This window comes from Lepidochelys kempii, chromosome 7 (assembly GCF_965140285.1).
Source record: "Lepidochelys kempii isolate rLepKem1 chromosome 7, rLepKem1.hap1, whole genome shotgun sequence".
Classification (NCBI taxonomy): domain Eukaryota; kingdom Metazoa; phylum Chordata; order Testudines; family Cheloniidae; genus Lepidochelys; species Lepidochelys kempii.
In genome coordinates, this window is record NC_136386.1 from 85,175,947 (window position 1) to 85,203,195 (window position 27,249).

Here is a 27,249-nt window from a genome sequence, read left to right on the forward strand (position 1 = left end):
TTGGACAGGGCTGAGCAAAACAAGGCTGTGATAAGACATGGCATCCTACGCAACTCCAGCCTTTGAAGGTCACAGATTGGTAACAACATATTCTCTAGATGCAACTATCTGTCAGCAATTTGTAAGGGAGAGATTAGGTATAGGCCTTTAGCTCAGCCCATCTCTGGGACATCTACATCCCTAGTGAACCATGAACCCACCATACAGGTACATCACAAAAGGACTTCCTGAGCTGCCTTCAGGAATGATGATGCAGGAACTGTATGATGCAGTTGGGTCCTATAAGAATACTGCAGCTGTCAGGAGCATGCCGTCACCTGGGGCTTCTCATTACTGCTTCAAAGCCCAGATGCAGGGGTTCTGCCAGGCAAACTGGCAAATTTCTATCCCTGCCAACCCACAGTCATCTACACAGTCTCCAAGTGTTTCACTGCCCCATACATAGTGCTCCCTTAAATGACTAGTTGTCTGGTAGAGTCAGCCCTGCTATTTCCTCTGCCTCTTACAGAGACAAATATATTACAATAGAATCGTAGAATATCAAGGTTGGAAGGGACCTCAGGAGGTCATCTAGTCCAACCCCCTGCTCAAAGCAGGACCAATCCTCAATTTTTGTCCCAGTCCCTAAATGGCCCCCTCAGGGATTGAACTCGCAACCCTGAGTTTAGCAGGCCAATGCTCAAACCACTGACCTACCCCTCCCCTCCCTTGTAGTCAGACCTGGCAGAACCCAGTATCAAATTCAGGAGCTACACGAGTCAACTCTGTGCAGTGCAAGGCCATCAAATACCTTTAAAACTGCTTAAAAAAATTCCTCATTCCCTCCAGCCATTCTGCTAGTAGAATATTTGCATCTTTACACTGGCTTCATTTTCTCTCTCAATAGTTTAAATGAGACTACTAGAGTGACTTCTGTGTCTCTAACACACACACACACGTACGTTGCTATAATTGAACATGCACACACAGAGATGCAGACACTATCTGTCCCAGTTTCCTTTTCCTTGTCTTGCTAAAAAGACTCAGTCTGTTTGTTCTGATAGCTCAGACAATGCACAGTTTCTCAGTACAGAACCCCAACCTTTCTGGATAACAGAACTTTACTTTCTGAAAGGTTCAAAAACGAGCAAACAAAAAAGGACCCCTTTAAGGGAGATCAGCATGGGCAGTGTGGTCCCAGGTTGGGTCCTAAATCCATAAGGTTTCAAATAGCACTATATCTGTCTAGTGAGAATAGCAGCAGGCATACAATTATAGGACACCTCCTAACAGGAAACCTAACAGGAAACCTGCCCCTTTGTTCAGTCTCTAAAGGAACCATCCATCTCTACAGTTTCCTGCTTGGGGGACTCTCTTCCAAGCCTGCAAGCACCTCTTTAATGACTCCTCTTCTTACTTTCCCAGTATTATTTATCTCCCTCGCCAAGCCTCAAACCACTTCCTCCTCCTGATGCTGGCAGGTTTCCACACAGCTGGAATCTTGGACTAAGAGAGCTGGATTGACGCAGCCATGCTGCGATAGGCTCAAAGGCATTGTGTGTCCCATCTGCCAACGGCGCTCTTTGTGGGGATGGCAATACAGAGCAGAGGCAGGACAAAACCATTGTCTTTTCTACTGAACACACTAAGGACTTCCAGCCCTTTCCACTCCCACTGCGAGCATGTTCAATGACCCCAATCCGCCGAGCACACAAAGCATAACAAACAGTGCCCCTCTCACCAAAGGAAACGGCACATCATCAGACGTGGCACACTGCCACCCTGCAGGAGCTCTGCCAAGCGAGCAAATGGACTTCTTTGAGAAGCCGGTGGCTTGCTGCATTGTGGAGCCAGCTGCTCTCTCAGGGTCACTCGCTGAAGTGGGACTGGAAATGGCTCTCGGAAAGGCTGAATCAGCAGGAGCCTTTTTGGAAAGACAGTGTGTCTCTGAGCCAGTATTGAGCAGTGCCCTGCACTGATACAGGAAGGCAAAAGGATGCAGTCAAGGGCAGGCTGAGTGCCATCTGCATCACAGCGATGGCTGCAGTGCTGCCAGGGTGATATGCTGCAGAGGCCAGCTTCGCGGCTGCTGTGACAGTGCAGCATGTTATCATGGGGGAGACATGGGATAAGCCCTCTCAAAGCACCCTCTGTATCACCACCAACCATGAGAAGACACCACCAATGTAAGCTGAGCAGGGCACAGGCCCAGAAAGAATCCAACTGCTGCATGCAGCCTGACACAAACACTTTCCTATATTGGGGGAGGGAGCTTCACCATCCTCTGAAGCGTCAGGCATTGGTTTCTGCCAGAGAAAGGGGATGGGCCAGTAGTCAAAGCAGGTCTGTGTGCGCATGTGTAATAAATTAATCAATGGTGGTTCATTAATACCCCAAGCACACCTTCTTGTAATTGTTCTGTACCAGGCTTATTAGTAAATTGTCAGAAAGAGAAAATGGACAACTTCTGATTTAATAGCAGAGAAGGGAAAAGAGCCCTCACCCAGGTAGATGGGGTGAGCAGGAGAAAGGGAAGGGAGCACTCACTGTCAGCTGGATGGGATGGGGAAGGAATGCTCACTCTCTAATGCCTGAACAGGGAGGGGAGGGAGAGCCCACACTTTCCTGAATTATCCCTGAGGCTGGCACTGTCAGGGGGACAAGAACTTTTCCCTGTGAACATTAAACAACGAACACACAAGTGTCCAGTGCATCACACAGCTCCCTGCATTTAAATCCATTTTTCACAGGTGTAATTTCACACATGGATTTCAGTGGAGTAGGTCCCAATTTATTCCAACACACAAGAGAAGAATCTGGGCCCTTGACCACTTTCCTCTCCTCTCCCTCCATCTGTATAGCCTCCACCTTCTCTTGTCCCTCCATACAATCCGGGACAGTACTGGTGCCAGTGTCATCTTCTCCTCTGCAGCTCCAGATGTTGGGAGTGGCCTCCTGCAATTCCACCTGTCCTTGACTCTCCTTCTTCATCTGGATGTGAAATCCTGCATCTAATGTCTCTCTCCCCTACCTCAGAATTTCTCTCTCTTTTTGCTATTGGCAATTACACCTCTCTGCAGCTTTGTTATTTAACTCTGCACACAGCTTTAGGAAGCAGTTTTCATGGAAGATGCTATACCCAATAAAGTAGTAACATACTATGTGCACGTTGGAAAGTCCCCAAAACCAAGTCTCTTTCAAATGCCATCACTAAGCTCATGCTGCAGGGGATTTAATCAGTCCCTGCCTAGTTCTTGTGGAGGTTTATTTTCAGACTGTACAAGATTATTTAAATAAAACCTGTGAGCCAGCACTTTTGTTTGTGTCACATTCTATGGTTGGGAGGGGGAAGGATTGTTGACAGTGTAGGTCACTTGAGACAGCAGCTCCCTCAGGAGCTGAAAACACAGAAAAGAGACTGTGCCTGATCTCGTGCTATGGAAGGGAAGTCTGGAACCAGAACAAAGGCCATGGAGAGGATGCTGGGAATGCTCACTGCCTCCTCCAATCCAGAAGCCTCACATTCAGGACCTCAGAAGAGTTAAAAAAAAAAATTTCTCCACATGGCAAAGTTAAAAAGAAAACCCCTTGATTTGTTAATACATAGCAAAACATCAAATGCTTCTAATGCTCCCCTACTGTAAACAAAAAGAGTTTGAGAAAACAATGTCCTATTTCAGAGAATGGGGAGCAAAATACTCTATCACAATAAGAGCTAGAGGAGAAGAGAGGAAATAAAAACAGGAAAGTAAAGAAGATAAATGGTGAATGGGAGATCAGAAGAGAGGAGAGAAATAAGCAGAATAAGATATTCCCTCACTGGGTGTGGGCTCTCTCTTGCCAATGGATCTATCACATCCTAAGTCATGCCCAGAGCAACGCAGATATTGTTCCAGATGTATCAGCAATGACATCACATCCAGCTGTGCACATTTGGCACACCGCAGCTGCCATTTATGTGTGCTACCTTCCAGAGGCAGACAGACTTGTAGGGGCACAGGCCAATTATCTACATGTGTTAGACACAGAAAGATGGAAAGGAGACAGAAATCCACTCATTACCCCTCACTGCCCCATTATTTATCCTCACTCCACGAGTCGCAGGTGGAGGGGTATCCCTTCAGTAGCTGTTTTGCTGGGCATTTTCTTTGTGATACTGGTCAGAGTAGAAACAATAGCCACCTATCCAACTTGGGATAACTGATAAACTACAAGAGCCTGCTGAGCCTTTGAGAACGTGGGGCAAGTAGCCATTAGCTTCCTCTACTTGAATTTCCCTTTACGGGAATGTCAGAGAGCGAGCTCAGACAAGAAGCTCTGACCTTGAGTTTCTTGAGAGTGGAAGGTAATGGCCACAGCACAGACACTGTTGGGGGACCCCTTTTCTTAGGAGTGCAGCAGGCTTTTTTTTGGACAATCCCTACACCCCCTCAGGACAGAATGGCTGACTAATGCCACTACACTGTCCAGCATCACTGAGGAGCTGTCCAGCTAGGCACCTCCTGAAGAAGCACAGCACTCAGACAGAATGGGAGGAGATTCTGGAAGGGGAGTTTGGAGTCACTTTTCCCAACTCAGAAAGGTGCAGGGTGGGCAGCAAAAAGAGGGAATGTTTTCCAGCAGATACCAATAGATGTTGTTAATTGCAACAGCCCATATACTCCCCAGGGGTGTACTGTAGCATGCAGACCAGGTGACAGAGTGAGCCAGTGCTGCACTATCACATTGAAGCAGCTATTTGCTTGCATCCATTCCATTTTGTATTACTGATCTGAGATCAGCTCTATCCCTGCTGCTACTCCCAGCAGCTGAGCTGTTTAGTGCCATTGGTAAAGTGCATTCAGTAGTTCTGATAAATGCACACACAGCTCTGACCACAAGCCATCTCGTGCGGTGATGGATTCTGAATAGCATGATTATACTTCCTAAGGAGATTCCTGCATTTCCTTTCAAATGGTCTTAAAAGTTCTGCCACTTCGGTGCCAGAACATGCATTTATTACGCACTGCGTCCTCTTAACATCCAAACATGGCGCCACCACAGGAGGGAGCCAAGATCGATAATGGCATACGGAGCCTTTCACCCCCTAGTCACTGGTTCAAATCCACTCCAATTCAGTAGTGACCAGCTGCCAGATGATGTGTCCTTTGTGAAAAGACCATGTCGTTCCAGTGCAGTTCCTGATTCACAGTCCTCCATGTCTTAAAGTGATAGCCTCAGCTCAGAGATGGAAACTGAACTATCCTCTCACCCTCAGCAGTGGTGCCTGCCGCTCAGGGTTGAGGCACATTAGCAAGGCAGCATGTGGAAGGTTGCTCTGCTGCTCTCCCTGTTCCATGGAGGAACAGAAAATTTCAGTCGCCTGTGGCTGTCCAGCCAGCACCTTTCACCAGCATGTCTGTTCAACAGAGCTATGCTGGTTACAACACAGGGAAGGGACAGGGACCTGGGGGTTACCACCACCCTCCAATTTCATGTTCTTCCCATGATGGAAATAAAGGGTGAAAATCAAACCTATCAAATGTTTAAAAGAAGAAGCTTGCTGGGCCATGAGTCCTTTTTCCTGTCAGCTGCTCCTGTCCTGGAACGAGGCTCAGGCAATACTCACTCACCTGTCTTCATTCAACACACTCCTACCCGCTGGGCCTGGTTGAGGGAAGGGCAGTTTTTGTTTAGACTTTGGACAAAGTAACAATCCAGCTTGACTTGTGGGGCCCACCTGAAATAGCTCTCCCCCACCCCATCCCAGGAGGACCCTTTTCTAACCCCTCCCTTCATGCCTACAGACAGTGACTCGGGGCTTCCTTCCAGTTTCTGGTCTGCTGGATATTCCTTGACTGGGTGCAACGGAAATCACAGTGGGTTCTGCCACACACGCCTTGCCAGATCAAATCGCAGTTTCCATTATTACCTTTTTAAATTAAGTAAATGCCATCTTCTTGGGATTCTTTGCATTTCATAAGACACTTAACAGCAGCTTCCAAGAACAGCGAAGACTGACAGTTAGAGAAGAGACACACAGAAAAGAGGCTCCTTAGTACCTCATTTTTAATGCTGAAAAGATTTTTTTAGCAATTACTCAGACAGTAATTTAGCAATTACTCAGACAGTGATATCTGTAGATGCAAAGGAGACTGGCTTGCTGGCCCATATTGATTGGTCTAGGTGTGGACAAGTATATTGTTTTCCCAGCCCTCTTCTGCTTTATCTACACCCTTTTCAGTGGCTCTGACTATCAGGGGGACTACTTGGGGCTTCAAGGGGCCAGGGGTGGAGTGGGCTGCATCTAACTAAACAGCAATTCTGCAGCCAACAAAGAAGGGGGGCAGGGGTGGGCCTTACTATGAAGTTGAATTGCTGGGTGGGGTTGGTGCTTTTCTGTGCCAACCCCCTGGTGGCCAGGCTGGGTCCATCACTTCAGCCAGATGCCTGGGACTGAGCCTGCCTTGCCCATGAATTACTAGGAAGTGGTGGTGGAGTTTGGGCACCTGAGTGGGGCCTGCACAGGCTGTGCCATTTAAAAGGCCTAAGAGTGGCAATGCCGTTGCCAGGCTACCACCACCTCTCCCCAGAACCAGCACCCCGAGAGCCACTTCCTTGGTATCCCCGACTCATACACAGCCAGCTCCTCAGCACCCTCCTCCCCCGCAGGCAGCATGTGGGGAGCCCAGGAGAGGCAGCACTACCCCTGCCAGCCAGCAGCAGTTGCAGCCCCAGCTCCTCTGCCGCTGCCATTCTCTATGGACACGGGGAGAAGACCCGCTGGCTTGGCACTAAGCTGTCTCTGAGGCTGCTGCAGCAGCACTACCAGACGAGGGACAATGTCTTGGGAGCTGGGGGGAGTGGGCAGGGGGCTTTGCCCCTCTCTGCTCCCATGTTGTGGCACTCCTGCTACTGTATTTCTGCTCTTCCTCTCACTAACATTGCAGCCCCTCATCCAGGACAATTACCCCTTGATGTAGCCTAATATAGACAGACAAGGACACCATGCAACATTATTCGCCTCCCTGGAGCATCAGTAGCCTCTGGTTACATAACATCCTCAGGGGAGTGGGGGAGGAAGGCAATCCCTGGACTGCCAGAACTCACACATAGTAGCTGCTGCTACAGGCTTCCTTGCTGCCAAAATTCCCAAGATTGGTATGATGCTGGCAGTTCAACCTTTTCCCCCATTGCAGCTTACAAGCCAAAGCTGTGCCAGTGTAGATCACACCAAAATACATGCACTGTCGGTACCAAGCTGTCACATACAACACCTGACATTTCTACAGCACCTTTCATCCCAAAGGACCTTGAAGTGCTTCACAGATTCCATACAAAGAGATCACTTTACCCACCACTTAAATGCAGCCTCCACTCAGGTGGAAATTTGTCAGGCAGACTGCATCAGCAGCAATGCACAAGTGTTTATGATTTTGGCTGCTTCTCTTCTTAGACCAGGAGATTGGAGGAGCAGTGTGAAAAGGAAATAACAAAACCCCATTCAGTCTAGGCACTCTGCCCTACTGAGGGAGGACCCTAAGAACAGATTAGTGGAACCTACATTATAAAACCACCATTATTCTTTTTAAAAGGAAGGTTGGGCTCCTTTTTTTAAAAAAAAAAATCCCTTGTTTATTTGCAGTTCTAAGGAGGTGAAAAGGAATTATGCAGAAGAGCAGGAACCTCAACCCCATCCTGTCGGGATAAACAGTCTAGATCTAGAATGCAACATTTATGTTTAAGATGAAATCAAAGGTTTATTTATTGTGGTGCTGACTAGGACTGCAGAGAAATCAGCTGCTGTATTGTGCTGGTGAAGCATATCTCTGTATTGATAGACTGCTGCTCAGTCACAAGGAGAGACATGCCTTTGATGTACTCATTTATCAGGTTATCAACTCAAAACAAACATTTCAACATTCAACTATTGCTGGCATCCAGGAGATTAAGGAAAGGAAAACACCGCAGGGGAGACAAAGAAGGGTAGCTACAAAGCAAAATGCCATGGAGTTTGCTCAACTCCCTTCCGTCTCACCTTTGCAAGGGGAAAACTGCCCAGTTGTTGCTCTCAATTGTCAGCTAATTGCTGGACACTCAGAAATGCAATAAGAAATGTTTCACAAATAATTATGTAACTTACACAGACGAAGAGCCTATAAAGTCCAACCTGGTCAGTCTACACTTGGTCTGACAGGATGGGAGTCTTGGGGTACCCAAAAAGTCTTCAGTGGTGCTTAGCACTACAATAAGTGATGGATTCTACCACCTGGCTGCAGCAGGATGAGCACACACACCCCATACATCTCCTTTGCAGGTGTGCTTCCAGATGGACAGGGGGAGGCTGGCAGAGGAGGTGACTGAAAGATCTAGGGTGCTGTGTTATATTGAACACTCACTGTCTCTACACTGGAACAGTTAGCTTGGAAATCAGCTCTGCTGCTGGTTAGTCAGAAGGAAAATAGAGTTTGGCAGCCAATTGCTATCAATTAGTTATTAATCCACAAGCCTCTCAGAAGCAACCTAAAATTGGGTGCACAGTCGTATACCATAGTGCTCGCACATGCGGAGATCATAAGACTCCTGCAAATCTTTTACTTTTCCCTCCTCCTCACTAAATATATTATTTTAAAATAATAGGTACAGAAGCTCCCCAGCAAAAAAAAAAATAATGGAGCAGTTTGTAGACTGGATGGTTCAAGGATCAGTAACGAGAAACAGAGCCTTTCTCCTCTAGCTCAGCTGAGTTTCCAGTCATGGCCAGATCAGTAATGACTGAAAGTCATTAACAATAGAGGTCTGTTAGTGGCCTATTTAAAACTAGCTGGTAGCTCTCTCCAATTTCTGATGGACAATCATAGTCATTAGATAGATGAGATCACAACTAGTATCCCTGGGGCAGCCTTAACACAGATGCTATGGACTCAGTGGGCCTGAAGGCTGAAATACTGTCTCACTTTACAGGCACTCTCTCTAAAACAGGTCTGAGGCACGCTAGGAAGAGAGTAGTGTAGGGGAAGCCTGCACTCGAACTGCCCCCTGCATTATCCACTCTATGGATGAACAGGCCAGGGCTCCTCAACATTTTCAGGCAACTGTCCCAATGTATAGCACAAGTTTTGGACTGGTATCAGGCAATAACTGCTGGTGCCTCTCACCACTTGTGCACACGATAACCCTTCTTGAATGTTTGGCTGCTCCAAACCACAGACTCATGATGACAAGATGGGGGTTTGTACCAGTCCATTATGGTACATGACTCAATGGGTAGGAGCCAACAGCAGTACACCAGGTCCCAGCAGAGAAGTTCATCACAGAAGTAGGGGGCATAGGGTACCATTCACAAAAGCCTGAATTACCAGCTCTGCTGGTACACACCTAACAGAGGATTCAGGCCACCAAGGATATCAATCCAGCACCTTCAAACTAGCGCCAGGGTCACTTTAACACCGCCTCCCCCCGCCCCCCCCCCCACAGGGAACAAGCTATTGATTCTGTTGGTTGGCTGATCATCTGCATATGCTTTAAAATGAGAAGCAGATAAGCGCAGGACAGAGGTGAAAGTAGAGACTTTCATTTATTTCATTACAGTAGCTCAAAAAGCCCTGCACTGCATTAGATAATGATGCTGACATATCATGCAGTCTCAGCAGGGCACTTATTAGTCCTATTTTTTAAAAAAAAATCAGGTTTGTTCGGTCTCACTCCAAGGTTCCACACTTCTCTAATCAGTACAACAGGGTATCTGCAACCTCTCTGAATGGAAAGAGTCAACACAGCAGTGTCTTGCTGGGGAAAAGCAGATCTTCTTTCTCTGTGCTCTCCTGCGCTCAATTACTGCACGGCTGAGAAAGTGCTTGCTCATTCTGACCCCCTGAAAGAACTATGGGTTAGGAGCCCTGGCAACACAAAGATGGAGCAAGATCTAAACCTCCGAAGAATCACGAAACAACATTAACGGTAACAAAAGAGGACAGCAATGGACATTAACACACAGAGTGGCATAGGAGGGGCTCCAAGCATCCAGAGGACAAACCATTTTAAGTATTATTCATGCTGGCTTTTCAGGGAAAGACCTTTTAGAAGTTCTGTCAAGCTCTGTGTAAGAGGAAAGCCAACAGTTTATTAATTCTGACACACAGAGTGCCCTGAAACAGCACACTGCACTTGACTGAAAGGAGTACTTGGAAAGAGTGCGGGAAGGGGGAAGAGAGAGAGATTAAAGGAAAATAGAGTAAATAAAGAAAAGGAAGAAAGGAAGAGGCATGAAAGAGAAAGAGAGAAAAAGAAATTAAGTGACAGAAAAAAAAAAGTAAGAAGAGTGATGAATAATGCAAAGGACATGCTGGACAGAGATAAGAGTAAAAAACAAAACACATAACCCCCAAATATCCTGGAAGCCAAGTGCAAAGAAAGAGCAAAACCCAGGGCAGCACTGACTCACTGCATTAGCTTTCTTTGGCCAGATGCAATTCAGTGAAAGGAATTAATGCTGCCTGGTATGTGCTCCCAGCTCATGCACTCTGCTTGAGTGAGGTCACTCTCTCTGCATATCCATTACAGCAGCACTCAAGCACATCAGAGGAAACATGAAGACAGTGACTTTGAGAAGCAAGGTGCACTGCACTTCTCAGTGAGCCCCAGACAGATACTGAAAACTTCCTCATCCCCCCATTCATATGAATGAGGGGAGGCAAAAGAAAGGGAAACAGAAAAGATGAGCAGAAGTCTCAACCCAGCCACAGTGGTTGATAATCGCTGTAACATACAACAAATGTCAGTGCACTGCTTGAAAATAGGAGCTGTCTTCCCAAATGGAGAAGAGACGACAGCAATGGCTTTTAAAATGAGATTCTCAGCAGCGTAGTGGGCTGCATTGACAAGTCACGTGACTCCCGTTCCCTCTGGTGAAATACATTCACATTGGCAACAGTGGGCCCAATTTTCAGAGGTGCCGAGCAGCTGCAACTCTCAGGAAGCAGCTGGTCCCTTGCATTTCTGGTCAGAAATAATTCTACAATACAAACCATGGCGACGGACGGATGGGATGGAGGGATGGCCAGATCTGTATTTCTCATCCCTTTCATGTTATTAACATGGACGTTTGCATGAAAACTGTCTGTTTCTAAGGCCACTGCAACCCTCACACAACACCCCCCCTTAAGTCACTCTGTGCCTCGGTTTACCCATCTTCCCTTACGTGCAGGAAGTTCTTAGGAGAGCTGTGCAGGAACTAGATTGTCTGTTGCATGAAAGTTTAGAGATTTTGAAAAAGGTTTTATTCTGAACCAGAACAAAAACGACTCTAGACATTTTTATGGGAGGGAAAGGAAAGAAAATTTCCATTTTGGGAGACTCAAAATGGAATTTCTCTGCTTGCAGGCTCGTAGTCTGGACAGCAGGCGACCTGGCTCCCCAGTTGGCCAGCTTCCCAGGTTCCTGCTAGGGAAGCAGCCAGACAGGCTGGATGTTGGCATCCTGACAGCTCACCAGGTGGACTGCCAGGGATCCAGGGAGTATCTAGCAGCTAGCTGGGGAGCCAGGGATCCTGAGAGCTGGCCAGCTGCAAAGCCTGGTAGCCTAGAGAGCCCAGTAGCTGGGCAGGCTCCCCACCCAGCCTGCCTGTCAGATATACCACAGAGCCAGGCCACTTGCCTAGTGGGCAGGCAGAGAACTGTGCAGCACAGGGAGCCTATCTGCCAGTTATTGGTTGGTGGGATGGCAGGAAACCATGCAGGCAGGGAGATTTCAGCAAAAGTTGACATAACCATCAAGTTCCCTCGAAACATTTTGATTCCGTGGAATCAGCATTTTCGAATGGAAAACTGTTCCGTCCGAAAATTCTCGACCAGTTCTAGTTATTAGTGGAGCCCTGCAACTCTGCGGATATCCACTTTATATCTGCGGATATCCACATGTGGATATCCGCAGACCATGTTTGCGGATTGTGGATCAGATGCGAATACAAATTTTGTACCCACACAGGGATCTAGTTATTAGGTTTTATCATCATCTGTGAAGTGCTTTGAGAGCCTTGGATGAAAGATGCCATAACAGTGCAGAATATTATTTCGACAGTTTTGGTTTAGTACTTGTATAAGTTACTGTACTTGGTTCCCCTGCCCAGGTATGCAAGGCAGTCTGTACTTAACTGTACATTGTAGTTCGGAGAAACAGAAGCACATGAGCTTCTATTGTTAAATATGGATCAGTTAGATCTATTACCTTTCCTATATTAACATACCACAAATTTAAGTTAAAAAACAAAAGAACCCCTAATGCCCTTGTGTCCATGTCTTAAAAATACAAAGGGACTGAGAATGGATTTACTTCATCTCTCTGTGTCTCAGCTTTCCATATGTAAAATAGGGGTAAGAATAATCCCTTTCTCCCACCTTTTGTCTATTTTGTCTTTTTAGATTGCAAACTCTTTGGAACAGGAATGACCTTGTATCTGTATGTACAGTGCCTGGCACAATGGGACTCCAAGCGTGGAAGGGATCTCTAGGTTCTACTGTAACACAAATAAATAACAAGAAGTAAGAACTATTTATATGCAGAATGTTTGTTAATTTGCCTGGGGGGGCACCTGCTTTGAACAGCCTCACATTGTGATGCTTTTTCACAGCCCTGGGCAACCTCATGGTACAATGTCCCAAAGTTGGGGATGTCCCATGAGCCGCACAAGACGACAGAAGAATGGAGCGAATTTGAGCCCAAAACAAGCAATATCTTGTGCTAAGGCAGATTCAGGACAGAAGTTACCAATTCTCTACTAGCCAGCAGGCTAAATGAGTTATCAATAATCCCTTCATTTTTTCTTAATTAAGAGGTATTTTTAAAGACAATTCACTGATGGTTTAGTCTTTGTGGCTTCAAACTGTTGCTATGGAAATGAGTTAAGATATCTCAAACAGAGAATTACGGCTTCTCTGTAGTTATTAACAAAAAGAGGGACTAGATGGAGGAACTAATGAGTCTGTTGTGAGCAAACCTTAATACCCCAGTAATTAGAAAAAAAACTAGCTGAAAAGCTAAGGAACTAATAAACGGTTATAATTTGTGGGCTTTATGTCTTAGTCCCCCATCTGTAAAACAGGACTAACATTCCTTTGTCTGCCCTGTCTAGTCTGTAAGTTTGTTAACGGAGGTGTGTCTGTACAGTGCCTAGCACAATGGAGCCCTGATCTTGGTTGAAACCTCTAGGTGTCATAATAAAAATTAATAAAATAATCACCACCACCAACAGAACTGATAGTGAGAGCCTGACTAGTCTCTAGAAGCCATCAATGGGCTCACTGCTGAATATATGGCTGGGCCCAGTGCTGTCTGAGTTACAGGTGTGCTGCTCCCATGGGAGACCAGTTCTACGTGTGCTGCGGACGTATCTAACTCAGTCTCTGGATGGAGGGAGCACCTCACATTGGCCAAGGCATCTTTGCACTAACTAGTTTAGTCAGTGATACTGAGAGACTCAAGTAGAGTCCTGGATAGTCCTTCCTGGTGAAAAATATGGCAGCTGTGACGCAAGATCTCCAGAGCCAGAGGGACATAAAGCAGGGGAAAATAGGAGGTCACAGAAGACACATTCCTTGTGGTGGGAGGGGTGTATATAAGGCAATAACCTCAAACAGAATTCCCCAAACCCGGGGCCATTCCCAGGGGAAAGGAGTACAGTGAACACCACTGGATACACCAGACAGCACTGGATAAACCAGCCATAGGTTCTTATTAGAAACTCAGTCACATTAGCAGTATTTCCAAGCCGTTCTGTGTTTCACTACACTGAGGACTTGTTGTAGCTACAATTTACTAGGAAAGCACTTAAACCTCAATGGAATGAATCCTGGTAAAAATATCTCCATGAACTCTGGATCGCAGTGAAGTCTGAGGCAGGAGGGGCTAGAATGAGAGGTGGCAATGCTATGTTTTAGTACGGCACCTTAGCAGCCAAACACTCCTTCTGCTCTGGTAGCTACCCCATTAGTAAAGCATCTGCTAATCCACCCTTTTCATATCCTCCACATTGCTAAATCTGCAGTGGCCCAGTCGATTTTGGCTTGGAAATGAGCATGGGTACATGCCTGAAGGCTGCAAACAAAGGTTAATGATGACAAATGGCAATATATCAAGCTGTGGGAGGAATAGAGGGATGCCACAGGGGTCAGAGTTAGGTCTAATGATCTGGGAGAGGGGAGTGACAGAATGTTCATTACATGTGTAGACCACATTAAACTGGGAGGGGTTGAGAACACGGAGGACAGAGAACAGATTATTGCAGCTTCTTGGCCAAGATCAAGTATAACATCACATATACACACTGTTCGGGGATGGACTCAATGATCTAATCAGTCTCAGGAGTCTTTGACAGCTATTACCTAATAGCTCATATCTCATGGATCTAAGCCCATGAACCATCCAGTCTCTAAAATGTATCCCCATTAACATAAAGCTCAAGAGGCTTTCTCACAGATAAATCCCAGCTCTGGGTCTACATGGGATCCCCTTGCCCTCTCCATCACACCTAATTTTATACTCTTCCAGAAGCCCCTGAGAATCTGAACAGTAGAGTCAATGACGTATGAAATCCCTAGAAAATACCCCATGGGCACACTCCCCCCAATGTCCCTCCCAGCACATATAAGCCGTACAGACCCCAACGTACAAACAAAACACCCCAACATGCAATGAACACACAAACACTGAAGCACATAATTCTTTAGGTGGATGCAGAAGGCGTAAGGAATTAACTCTGCATGCTACATCATGTAGTTGGGGAATCCTGCTCCACAATCCCAACAGGGATAGAGCTTGTGCATGGCAGTGACCTCCTTTTGTCCCCACAGAGTTGGGGCTGGAATTTACTGCATTCTCTTTCTCCCCAGCATACCCCATCCTCTCTAACCCAGAGTCTCTGCAATGTCTACCTGTTCCTCAATAACTTGTAAAAGAAGGGACCACGACAATATGACACCATCAAGAGAGGAAGCTTTAAATGGAGGATGGCAAACCCAGAGTTAAAGGGGTGAGCTCCTCCCTCTAAACTAGGTTTTCACTTTGGGAAGGTGAGGGGAAGTGCAGGAGAGTCCTCAATCAGTTAGTGCCAGTGAGATTCCCCCTGTGCAAACAGAATGGGGGAACAGAGGAAGACATAGCCCTGAGGCCAAAGGGCTTTAAAACAAGAGCTATAAAAAAACCCACACAACCAAGCAAAAGCCTGGTTATTGACCAGGTCAAACCTGTCTTAGATCTTGCTTTGCTCACAAGAGGTGATCAGTTGACATCGAAATATGATATGGGTACAGATCACTTTGGTCTCCTTGAACTTGACCATAGAATAGAACGTAACTTCTGCCTTTGCTGTTCTACTATCCAGATTTGGAAACGAAGGTCTTTCTCAGAGGGCAGTGTGTAGGGAGACTGGTGCCTCCCATCCAGTGCCTAATGGGGCCACCAACCGGACTGGCAGTGGTATCCTCAAGTAATGAAAAATAGTAGAATCTCTTTAAATATGTGATAGTTGATCAAATATGGTGTTTGGGATGGTCTCTGGATCTGCTACAGCATACACTAGTGTCACCTAACACACATAACTGGACATGTCTCTCCACAGCTCTGAGCTGAGGGACTCTGATCCTCCCTCTTTCTTGTTGCCCATTCTTAACACAAAGCTCTCCACATGACTGACATGGCTTTTGGGTTTGTTCCAGCAAATTATTAAATATTTAGTTACTTCTTAACTAGGGCATAGAATAGGACTGGGAAACAATGATGTTGCTCTAGAGCAGAGTAAGGACACCGGGAGGAAAATGAAGAGAAAGGAAAAAAGAAAAAAAAACCTTTTCACTTCCCCAGAAAAATTTCACATTTTAGGCAGGAATGTGCTGATGAGGTGACTGGCACCATCAGTGGGGTATTTGTTTGCTTTTGTAAATTACGTAAATGTTGCCTTATCAGTGTAATTGGCTTCAGCCCCAGCCCAAATGTCCACACTGCAATTTTATAGCCCCAAAGTCTGACCCCCAAGAGCCCAAATCAGCTGCTACAGGCCAGCCAAGGGGGTTTATTGCAGTGTAGGCATACCCTGCCAGTTCTGATGGTATTTATTTATTACACCTTTCCCTGGGAACTAGACATAGGCCACCAGTTCATTTCACACAGCCTCCTAAACAGCTATTAACTGGTAACTTTCAGTCACTACAGACCTGGTGTGGATATTGGCCAGTGACCTAGATGGGAAGGGTTCTATATTTCATTGATACCCTGGGTACATCTACACTGGGGTTGGGGAGAAATAATTTCCAGCTTGAGCAGACATACCCATGCTAGCTCTGAGCAAGCTAGCATGCTAAAAACAGTACTGTAACCGTGGTGGCATGGGTGATAGGACAGGCTAGCCACTCCAAGTATGATCCTGTCCAAGACCCTAGGTATGTACTCAAAACAGCTACCCCATTGCAGCTACACTGCTATTCCAGGTGAGATGTGTGGCTTAATATATTACTCTTTGTGTCATGAAACAAATACCATAAAACATACCAGATGCATAATGTAGCCAAGTCAAAGCTGCTGTAGAAATCTTCATCTGCTGCCGAGCTGACTTTCTACGATTTCTAGCTGTGCACCCTCTATGCAGCATTAATGTTATTATATTGTGTACATTATTAAGACTATCAGAATAATACATTGTATAATAAGTTATAAGAACTGCGCCATTTAGTCATTGAACATTTTGACGGGTTAAAAAATGGTCATGATAGATTGTGCCATAACCCTCCTACGAAAGTAAAAGTGTAAACACAAAGAGCCATAGTCTGTGCCTGAGGTCACCATTGACAACTGACAGCTTTCCCCGGGCTGGCTAACTTCACAATTTCACCAAAACTCCCTCAGGAAGAATCAGCTGTCTTTCCCATTGTCTCCCACTGGGGACATGGTTTTGTGGCCTGACTGGGGGCTCACTTGAGCTCCCTTTTATGTGCTGACATTTTTATACACACAAATTGTGAGTTGGCACAGCTCCTCCGGCTTCAACAGCACTGAGCAGGTTTACATGATATCAGCTGAGGATCTGGCCCAAAGACTTCCCTAGACAGTTTTCTTTATAAAAGTCCATCTCATATATACTATAATTATAATAAAAGCAACATAACTAATTTTAATAGGATACTGTGACTGCAATGTCAGAAAATCCCACAAATTAAGGTTTCTCCTGTAAAATTATCCCAGACCGTGGACGGGATGATGTTGCAAGAGAGACCTTAACTTTTAGAATTTTCTGACTCTTCGAGGCTTAATTTTGAAAGTGTTAGGATGTTTTGCATTTAGTATAACTTTCTTTTTAGTATTGGGGAGAGGCAAACCAGTGCTGTTTAGCTTATTTTACAAGTTTCACAGGCTGCAACAGTGGAGACTTCAAAGCACAGTTATCTGGCTTGAGCAATTTACAGTCTCTGCAGACCTCATGTTTTTAACAGAGATTCACTGCAATGGTTACAATATCCTGACATCCACTCATAGAATCACAGAATCATGGACTTCAAGGTGCAGAGAACCTCCAGCAAGTGACCTGTGCCCTACGCTGCAGAGGAAGGCGAATAACCCCCAGGGCCTCTGCCAATCTGCCCTGGAGGAAAATTCCTTCCTGACCCCAAATATGGTGATCAGCTAAACCCTGAGCATATGGGCAAGACTCACCAGCCAGACACCCAGGAAAGAATTCTGTAGTAATTCAGATCCCACCCCATCTAACATCCCATCACAGGCCACTGGGCATATCTACCGCTAATAGTTGAAGATCAATTAATTGCCAAAATTAGGCTATCCCATCATACCATCCCCTCCATAAACTTATCAAGCTTAGTCTTGAAGCCAGATATGTCTTTTGCCCCCACTGCTTCCCTTGGAAGGCTGTTCTAGACCTTCACTCCCCTGATGGTTAGAAACCTTCGTCTAATTTCAAGTCCAAACTTCCTGATGGCGAGTTTATATCCATTTGTTCTTGTGTCCACATTGGTACTGAGCTTAAATAATTCTTCTCCTTCTGTGGTATTTATCCCTCTGATATATTTACTCTATATACTTACACACCCAGGTTTAAAGGGGAAGGGACGTTAGACCATAGGCAGAGCTATACATCTATGCTGGCCTCTGTGCTTACACACAAGTCTCTGTCCCTGTGTGTGCAGGCAGGAGTGTGACTTTCCAAGCTTAACTAAGGCAGACATGACTGATATGACCAACAGAACATTAAAATCTTCATTTAACCTAATCTTAATGAAGGGGTGGAGTGTCTGTATGGACATTTAATTGCCAGGACTAGGGAGTCCACATTCCTTTACACTGACATCCTGTCACAAGAGATAATAGGCTGTGAGTCCCTGGTAGAACTTCTGGGGCTCAGCCCTGGCATCATTGCAAAACTGCACTCGAGGTCACAGTTCAGCAGCGATATGGGCATCACTTGGGTTTTAAATTCCAATCAGAACAAACACCATGAAATAGAGTTTTAGAATCAGACCACCATGGCACAGTGATTTTTTTCTTCTCTAGCTCATATTCCCATGCAGAGAAAACATGTGTCCTGGTGCAGTGAAAATCAACACTGGTGAAGCATTCTCCCTCCTTAAAATCCAGAAGTAGAAAGAAATGAACAATGGTAAAGCAGTGAGAATGCTGATCTTGGGCAGTGGAATGGAATTCATCTTGGTCTGACAAAGCAGTATTTTTATCTCAATCAATAGCTTTCATTCTCATGTCATGATTAGTAATACTGCAGCGTTTGGCAGCTCCATGCAGGTGTGGCTTTCTGATGATGCATAGCCTCCGAGAACCAGCCTAGATCAGCACAGCCGCCCCAGAGAGAGAGAGAGAGAGAGAGAGAGCATGCGAGAGAGAGAGACTGCACAATAACAAATACCGCAAAACAATTTCCCAAACAACTGCAAGAACAATTGAGTTGTTCTAGCCATGCTGCGGGGAAAACAAGAGGAAGGATTTTTCACTGCCAGATAATTGTGTTTCCTTTCATTCTATATCTCATCTCCACTTTAGTTTGCATCTTACACTAGAGGACAAGAGCACAGTATACCAGCTAACTTAGTTAGAATTTCTCTGCCATTTAAATAGCTAATTGTGACTCATTGGGTACAGTATTTTTCAACAGAAATAAATTCCAAAGGGCTTGCTTATTAATCCAGGCTACCTACCAGGATTATTGAAAATTTTATCAGAGCTTCATTTAGGCCTTGGGCATAGCACAGTGTGATTTCAACTGCTGCCTAAGCAACTTTAAAAAGCAAAAATAGACACGTATGCACAGACACACAAAAACGAACACCTGTCCTCCCAAGTATGCAGACACACATATTCAATACATAGGCATCTACTCCTGTGCAACCATGTTTGCCAGTGCATACAAATGTCACCAGTTTAGCTTGCTTTCCCTGTACACATAGAAGCACAAAAATATTATGCTGGTAACAGGGGACTGCAACCACTGCTCTCAAAATGCATCCTCCTCCTCCCCAACAACCCTGAATTGGCCCTACTGCCCAGACTCTTGTTGTACAAATTAATATATTTTGCAAAGAAAAGGATGCTAAGGATATGCTCAGACTTCATCTCAGTGCATCCAAGCCCTAATGCATCAAGGGCTGTGAAGCGACTCCAGACTGCCCTTCTGATTTCCCTGAGGACCCCAAAGATATAAAATTGAATTGGGCACCTCTTCCCACATGCTACTTTCTCTGACAATACATGATAGATTATACTTCTGTCAACCAGATCCTGTAAATATATAAAACCTTACACAAGTTAACGAGTTATTGCAAGTGGGATTTACCAGTCCTGTATTGGACTGTATTCATATCAGGTCTCCACTGGGAAGCATTTAACAGGGAAACACCCCTTTCCTTTTATCCTCTCCCTTTATCTATTAAACTAATTGGTTTATTTAACGGGGAGTTACAACTCACCCCCAGCAGCTCACTTAGAGCTCTGATTCATACATATTCATGATCACACACACAGCTGCAGCTTGAAAGGGATGCTCTATGCACTGCTCTGCTGGCTTTTCTCATGGGCACAGAGCAGTGCTTAATTTGTGCCAGGGCTTGCCAGGCTGAGCCCTGAAATCTCTAGGATTGTCAGTCCATAGCCCAGCACCTCTGGACTTGCCGTATCAGTTACGAAAGTTAAAAAATTGCTTGAGCCCCGGCACCTCTTTCATTACCAATTAAGGACTCACGCAGAGTCCTTTTTTTGGTAAGGAGCATTTCTGGATTAATTTGGGTGCTCATGTTTAAATGAAAGACTAACAGCACTTATAGCTCCAAACACAGCAAGGGCAAACACTGTTCAAGCTTCCATTGCACACCTCTGATCTGCAATAGCCCAGCTGTTGCAGTCCTGTATGTCTCCTGAATACAGCCTCACCACTGCAATGAGTTATAACATCCTATATTGTAGTTTTGTGATATAGACAAACATCCATAGGGTACTAGGATAATTCACCCCGCCTGCTTTTACTTGTAACCTCTCTGGGATTTGAATCAGATATCAAGAGGGGAAGGCTAGTCCATTAACTCATAAATTATTCCACAAACATCCACACAAGTTATAGTGCAATTTTCTTCTAAATCTCTGTTATTTAACAGCTAATTCAGCCATCAGGGATCTTTTGCTATCTTTTACCTTTGTTAAACCACATTGGAGACCTTGATTCAAATACAGATCAGGTCACAAGTAAAATGACTATGGTGGTCACTCTAGTCTTAAATGGACATTTCTTTGTCAAGCATTTCTGGCGACCTTGATTCAAATACAGAACAGGTCACAAGTAAAATGACTATGGTGGTCACTCTAGTCTTAAATGGACATTTCTTTGTCAAGCATTTCAGGATATCTGAGCCTCTCAGGGAAGCAAGTATTGCAGATCAGAACGGAGGTGCACTGGCTGCACCATGTGAGGGAAGCCTTCACATATCTGCAGTATGCCCAGCTTTAAGGTCTGGCCAGGGCTATTAGTTCCTCATTTTCTTAAGCATTAAATGCATCAAGAATAGCAGCCTGTCAACATAAACCCACTAAAATGGGAGACCCAGTAAATCTACAAGCCTTCAATAAGAGATACAGAGCAGTATTCATCAGCAGACAGAATCACATATAACTAGCTAGTTACTTCTTGTACCCACAAAATTTCTAATTTGGTGATTATGAAAGTGAGGGGCCGATACCTTTATCGGACATAGCATGTGAGATGTGTGAGAGAGCTTCACCCACATAACTCTGCCAATTCACTAGAATCCTAATTTGCCAGGCCCCTGGCTATTCCAGTCCCAGGTCTTCACATAGCTCTGTCAAAGCACCCCAATCCTGACTTGTAACACACTCCTCTGCTCTAGTCTTGAGCAGAAATGGACAAGTATCCCATACCATATATTGGTTTTAAACATGAACATCCACTGGCATTTAAAAGGAGATCCACAATGTTCATTTCAGTGATAATCTACACCCGATTTATTTCACTCTTACAGAGTACTATAAGCTGAATTCCTTAGGCGGTAAGTTATTCTCAAATCAGTAACTACTGCATGAGTATAATCATTAAAAGGCAGTAAAAACTCCAACTTATCTCGGACAGTAGCAAAATAAAATTGAAGTCTGGGATTAAATACAGCAGCTTATTATTATTATTATTGACTACATTTAATTATGAAGGTTACTAGGTTAGCAGTGTCCTGAACTGAATGTGTTAGCAAGATTCAATTACATTAGTTGCAATGCTAGCATCCTCACACAAGCCTGACAAAAACCTCAGCTGGGACCCGCGGGACCACCTGTTTTTCTCCTTCCACAGCCGGAGGTAAACTCTGATAAACTGGGTATGACAGCTCTTTGAAGTGTTCTTCTGCCTTGCAGAGATGACTTGAGACCACCAAATTCATTACACTCAACAGTACATTTTGCAGTATAGGGCTTGAAGAACCATCAGGAAAAGTATTCAGATATTGAGCCACCTGCCTTCACTAAAAAATAATTTTACTAAACACATTTGTGGCTATTTATTTCTGGATCAAGTCATTATCAAACCTCAATTAGCATTAGCCATGGGGTTAGCCAATTTCCCCTCTGTTTCTGTCCACAAGGTCATAGAAATTAGGGCTGGAAAAGACCTGTTCAGTCTTCTAGTCCACCCATAACCTTCCTGAGAAGACCATCAATGAAAGCAGGATTGTATCTAGTTGTTCAATTCTACTGATAGCAGATGTTATTTAATATGTTCAGCATATAAGAATTTATTTAATTAGAAGATTGTATTGTGTTATATTTTGGACAAACTGGACTTTCAGAGCCAATATTTTGTAATGATACATAATGGTACGTAATAGACAAATTCATAATGGAAACCTTAACATATAGACTTGGCTCAGTCTTTATGTCAAACATGTAATAGCCAATTTGACTGGTTACATTTATGAAACATATACTCTTATCATATATATGAAACACTATAAATCACCATTCTTATCAGTTAGCTGAGAGCATATGCATATAGGTACACATACCCCAAAACTTCTAATATGTGTTATTTATTCAAAGGTTAAACTGCAAATATGCATAATCCTTTGCAAATATGGTATGTCTGGGCTGAGTCAATAATTTGAAAGAAATGAGGAACTCCATCCTTTAGTGTCTCTGATACTAAATGTTTCAGAAGATGTGAAAAATGGCATTTGAGAGCAAAGAAAAAGCTAAACAGGTGCCAAGAGAGCAAAAATCAACCCTTTTCTAACTTGTATTACTTAATCAAATTGCTTTTCCTCCTGATGTAACAGCCACTAAGTGAAACTATAGCTTCTCCCACCCCCACAGCTAAAGATCTGCCATCCTTACAACCTCTGAGCTTTTTAAACACAGAAAAAGATGTCATGTCTCTGTTGAAAAATACTCATGCATTTCCCCTGGTGATCTACAGGTGCTCCTAAACAGAGTACTGCATAAACACAAGTGAAAGGAAGTCCCTGATTCTGCCTCCTCCTCCTAATAACTAAGCACTGGCAAAGGTATGCAGGGGGCTCCCTCTTTTGTGACCCCAAAAAGCACTTTTAGAACAATTAACATTTACACTGCAATCCAGCTCAGACCTCAGAGAAGAAGTTATGATCCTTTCTTCTTAGTTAACCTTGATCAACATTAGCAAAAAGTAAGATAAAATAAAATAGTTTATAAGGAAAGCAAAGAAAGACACCCTCCTCTGTGCTGACAAATATATTTAGGAGCAGCTAGTGGTTTAACAAGCCAGGTTTCATACATCACCCAGCGTAGAATAAAGAAAGCATCAGCTGTATATTTAAGCAAATCCCTAAAACAGCGAGTTATTGAAGTCTAATGCATTTCCCTTCCAAGCATTTCCCTATGCTGTCTCCTCTGGAAACTTGCTTCGAACACAGTTTTATGTCTGTGATCAGGTTTTCAGTTCCCTGCATCCTCCACCCTGCAGAGAAATCTACACCTGTCCTCCTAAAAATGAAAAATGCATGCGAGGTAGTCCAAGCTATTATTTCCCCTCCTACCTCAATCGATCGCTTAGCACGTTTTATACACCTTTTATTTGAAGAAAAACAGCAGGAGAGAAAAAGCAATTTCCCATGTTTGGTTTTGTTTTGACACCTGGGTTTTGCTTCTTTCTTTGCACGCATAATTATTTCCATTCGCCTCCCTCCTACTTCTCTCTCTCTCTCTGCTCTTGCTTTTTTAATTATTTTGTCTGTCATTTTGCTGTCGGATCCCGCCATCCGGAAACCATTACTGTGGATCCAATAATATAATGAGAAGGAAGCAGCAGAATGTGGAGCCGCTAGGATCAGACAGCTCGGGTGTAATTATGGAGAGGCAGTAATTGAGCAGGGGGACACATGTCAATAAAAACGCCACCGTTTGTCTGCAGTATTTTCCACCTCACACATTCACACTTGCTCAGCTCATCTTAACGCACAGGTCTAGGCACCGTGAAGGTGCTTATTAACAACAGCCAACAGGAGCCACGTATAACCTTGCCAAACGCACCGTTGCAAACTCATTAGAGCACTTGGGAACGGCTTTGTTTTCACCAAACGATGCAGCGAGCTGCCCTCGCTGCAAAGCTGCTCCGTGCAACAAATGCCTCCCCTTCCCTCTAATGAAAGGCCAACGTTTGCAAAGGGAGTTACCACGTTCATCCCAGCTCGCCCTACCCCCGTGCAATCTAATGCAATCAGGTGCTGCTACTGCCTAGCTTGTGCACGCACTGCTCCGGCTTCCATCTCCCCGATGCCTGCTGGTTTCTAGCTAATACAAAATTAAACAGGTTTGCAAATGAAATCATTTAAATTTTTCCACAGGCAAATTGCGCTTAGTACTTGCTCAGCTCCCTGGGTTTTCGAAGCCTGCCCTGTTGTATTTAGATCTCTTCCCCCTCTTTCCCCGCCCCCCCCCCCCCATAATAACAACTAGGGAAGCCCCATATATTTTACAGATCCATTGAGAGTAGAGATTGCAGTGCTCTCAGCAGCAGCTCTTTCGCACAGGTTTCCCTGCAGCACCCCCTTTTTTGGTTTTCAACGGCCTCGCCTCCCCTCCCCTCCTCTAGGGCGGAACCCCAGGCTGCACGGTTTTAGGCTAGTTTTAGGCTGTAGACTCACGTCTCGAAAGCGGTTCCAGTGTTTGATCTTGCCGCTGTACTGCGAAATGGAAGACAGCCATTGCTCGTCCTCCATAAAATTGCCTGGATGGTCTCCGTCTTTCCCCCCTTTGCTGTCCCCTTCCGCCAAGGCGACAGCCAACAGCAACAGCGGCACCAGACAGCAGCCTGGGGCTCTCATCTCTGATCTCGGTCTTTTTTTCCCCTCCACCTCTCGCAAAGCGATTATTTGTCTCCTGCCCCCTCTGGTCTCCCGGTCTAGGGAGAGCTGGACGGCGGCTCCTCGATGGAATGTGACCGGATTATGAGATGCCCTCCCCTGAAACCCCGAGCTGGAAGCACAGCTAGGATGACGGAGTCTGCGCCAAAAGAGGCCGGCTCAGTCCCTGTAGCATCAGCATCACACTTGACATCATACCTGTTAAACAGGAACCCACCCAGAAGCTACGGGATAGGCTTTCAACGCGAGTCTCGGGAGCGGAGAAAGGCAGGGCAGCGCGGTCACGAGCCCCGCGCACAGGGCTGGGGCTGGGGCTGGGGCTGGGGCTGGGCGTGGGGGAGGGCGGCGGCGGCGGCGGCGGCAGGGCAGCGCGAGCCCCGTGAGCGGGCCAGCGGCCGGGCGCGACACAGACCCTGGGGAGGCGCCTCCAGCTGCCGCTGCAGCCCGGAGCAGGGGGGCGCGGACGGGCTGCGGCTCCCGCTAGCCCAGCGAACCGGGCTCAGAGCCTGATCCGGGCGGGGCCCCTGGGAAGAGCTGCGGGGCCGGGTGCGCGGTGCTGACAGCCCGGCGGGGGCACACCCCGGGCACCAAACCAGCCTCTGGCCGCGTCCCTTCCCCGGGCCGCCGGAGCGGAGCCGGCCCGGCCGCAGCAAGCCGAGCTGTTGCACGGATTTCCATGGAGCGGGTTTTCAGCGGGGGCAGCGCTGCCCCTGTCTCCTGCCCCGGAGCCCCAGGCACGTCCCCCGCGGCGGTGCCTGGATCATGCTGTAGGCAAAGGGCCCGCGGCAGAGCCCGTCCTCTGAAGCTGCAAGAGGCGAGCCTGGCTCTCTGCCCCCGGGCCAGGAGAAGAACGAGGCTCGCCGCTTCCTATGTAGCGATCGGTCGGTCCTTGGAACGTGCAAAGTGGCTGCCGAACAGGAACGTGAACAGCGGGGCTGGGCGCCCTAGACGGGGTGGGGCTCTGCGGGGGATTTGTTTTAAAAGTAAACTTTGGAAAGGGGAGGAAGCTCTGGAGGGGAGGAGTTGGGTTGTGCTGTTTCTAAAGGACACGGTCAACGGGGTTTTAAAAGCTGATTATCCGTATCAGTGATTTTCAACCCTTTTCAGTTGCAGACCCCTAACCATTTTAAATGGAGGTGCTGTGCGCTTTGGAAAGCTGGAGAGTCCAGGGACCACCACTGATCTATATCAATTCCCATTTCTGGCAGAACGCCCCCTTAAATCGTTCAGCCTGCTTAGGCACTATTGGAGTCTAAGTAGGGCCCAGATCCTGCAATCAGCTCTATGCCAGCAGCCCCTCACCCCCAGCTGCAGCCCAGAGCCCCGTTGAAGTCAGTAGGGTTTTGCAGAAGTTCACCAACCCAAACCTCACTGTAGAACTAGGGTCTGACGGACTGCGGAAAGTGCTGTCAAATGCACCAAGAAATCAATGGCTAAAAGAGAAAAAATGTTTTTAGTAACTTCATTTATAGTAATGGTAGGTGTTATTTGTCACAATACCAGCTACAACATGTTCAGACAAATGTGATTTTCAAGAGGACAGCATCCCTTTAAAGGGCTACACTCTTGGAATGTCTGCTGGGAATTGATTTTTCTTCCCCATAAGAGAGAGGAATAATAGATGTTTACATCAACTGTAAAGCAAATAGGAGCCAAAAATTCTGGAGGCACAAAACATGTTGATCACACAGGACCAGATTCAGATTTCAAAGAAATTCTTGGCTTTCAGTCTAGAAATTAACAATACTAAAGACAATCTGCAGAAGGGAAAACAGACTAACATTCTTTTAACTCTCCCTTGAATGTAAACCGAAACAGAACTAAAGGACCTGTACAAACACAGCCATTAATGGCCCTTCTACAGTTCTGCTCACTCACTTGATACAGTATTTGTGCACAAAGAACCATATCCTGCCACCCTTGCTCATGGAAAGTAGTACCTTACTATGTGCTAGTCCCACTGATTTCAATATGACAGGTTTCAGAGTAACAGCTGTGTTAGTCTTTATTTGCAAAAAGAAAAGGAGGACTTGTGGCACCTTAGAGACTAATTTATTGGAGCATAAGCTTTCGTGAGCTACAGCTCACTTCATCATGAGGAGAGGTAAATCACTGCAGGGCTGGGGACACCCCAGCCAGTGGCTCCTACCCTGAGCCGGGATCAGCTGCTAGTCCTGGCTGGGTTGGAGGCAGGAGAGAATGGGATTTCCTGTTCCCCTGCAAGGGGTGTCTGGGGCTGTGTCAGACCCACCCCCCAAACCTCCCCCAGCTGCAGGAAGCTCACCATCCTCCCCTGCTTCCTGGCCGCATCACTCCTCAACTGTGGGGGGAGGGGTCCCTGTATAGAGAGCTGCTCCCCCATCCGCCCAACTCCCATGTATCCAGACTT

General features: G+C 45.8%; 1 protein-coding gene across 1 annotated transcript in view; it reads right to left on the minus strand.

Annotated features, from left to right (window-relative positions):
• The window catches only part of SPOCK2 (SPARC (osteonectin), cwcv and kazal like domains proteoglycan 2), a 65,151-nt gene extending 40,007 nt beyond the window's left edge, over positions 1-25,144 (minus strand). The window contains exon 1 of the mRNA XM_073353609.2: positions 24,642-25,144. Coding sequence (XP_073209710.1) covers positions 24,642-24,821 — 180 coding nt within the window. The 5' untranslated portion in view covers positions 24,822-25,144. The remainder of the gene's footprint in view (positions 1-24,641) is intronic.
• Positions 25,145-27,249: the final 2,105 nt, after the last annotated feature.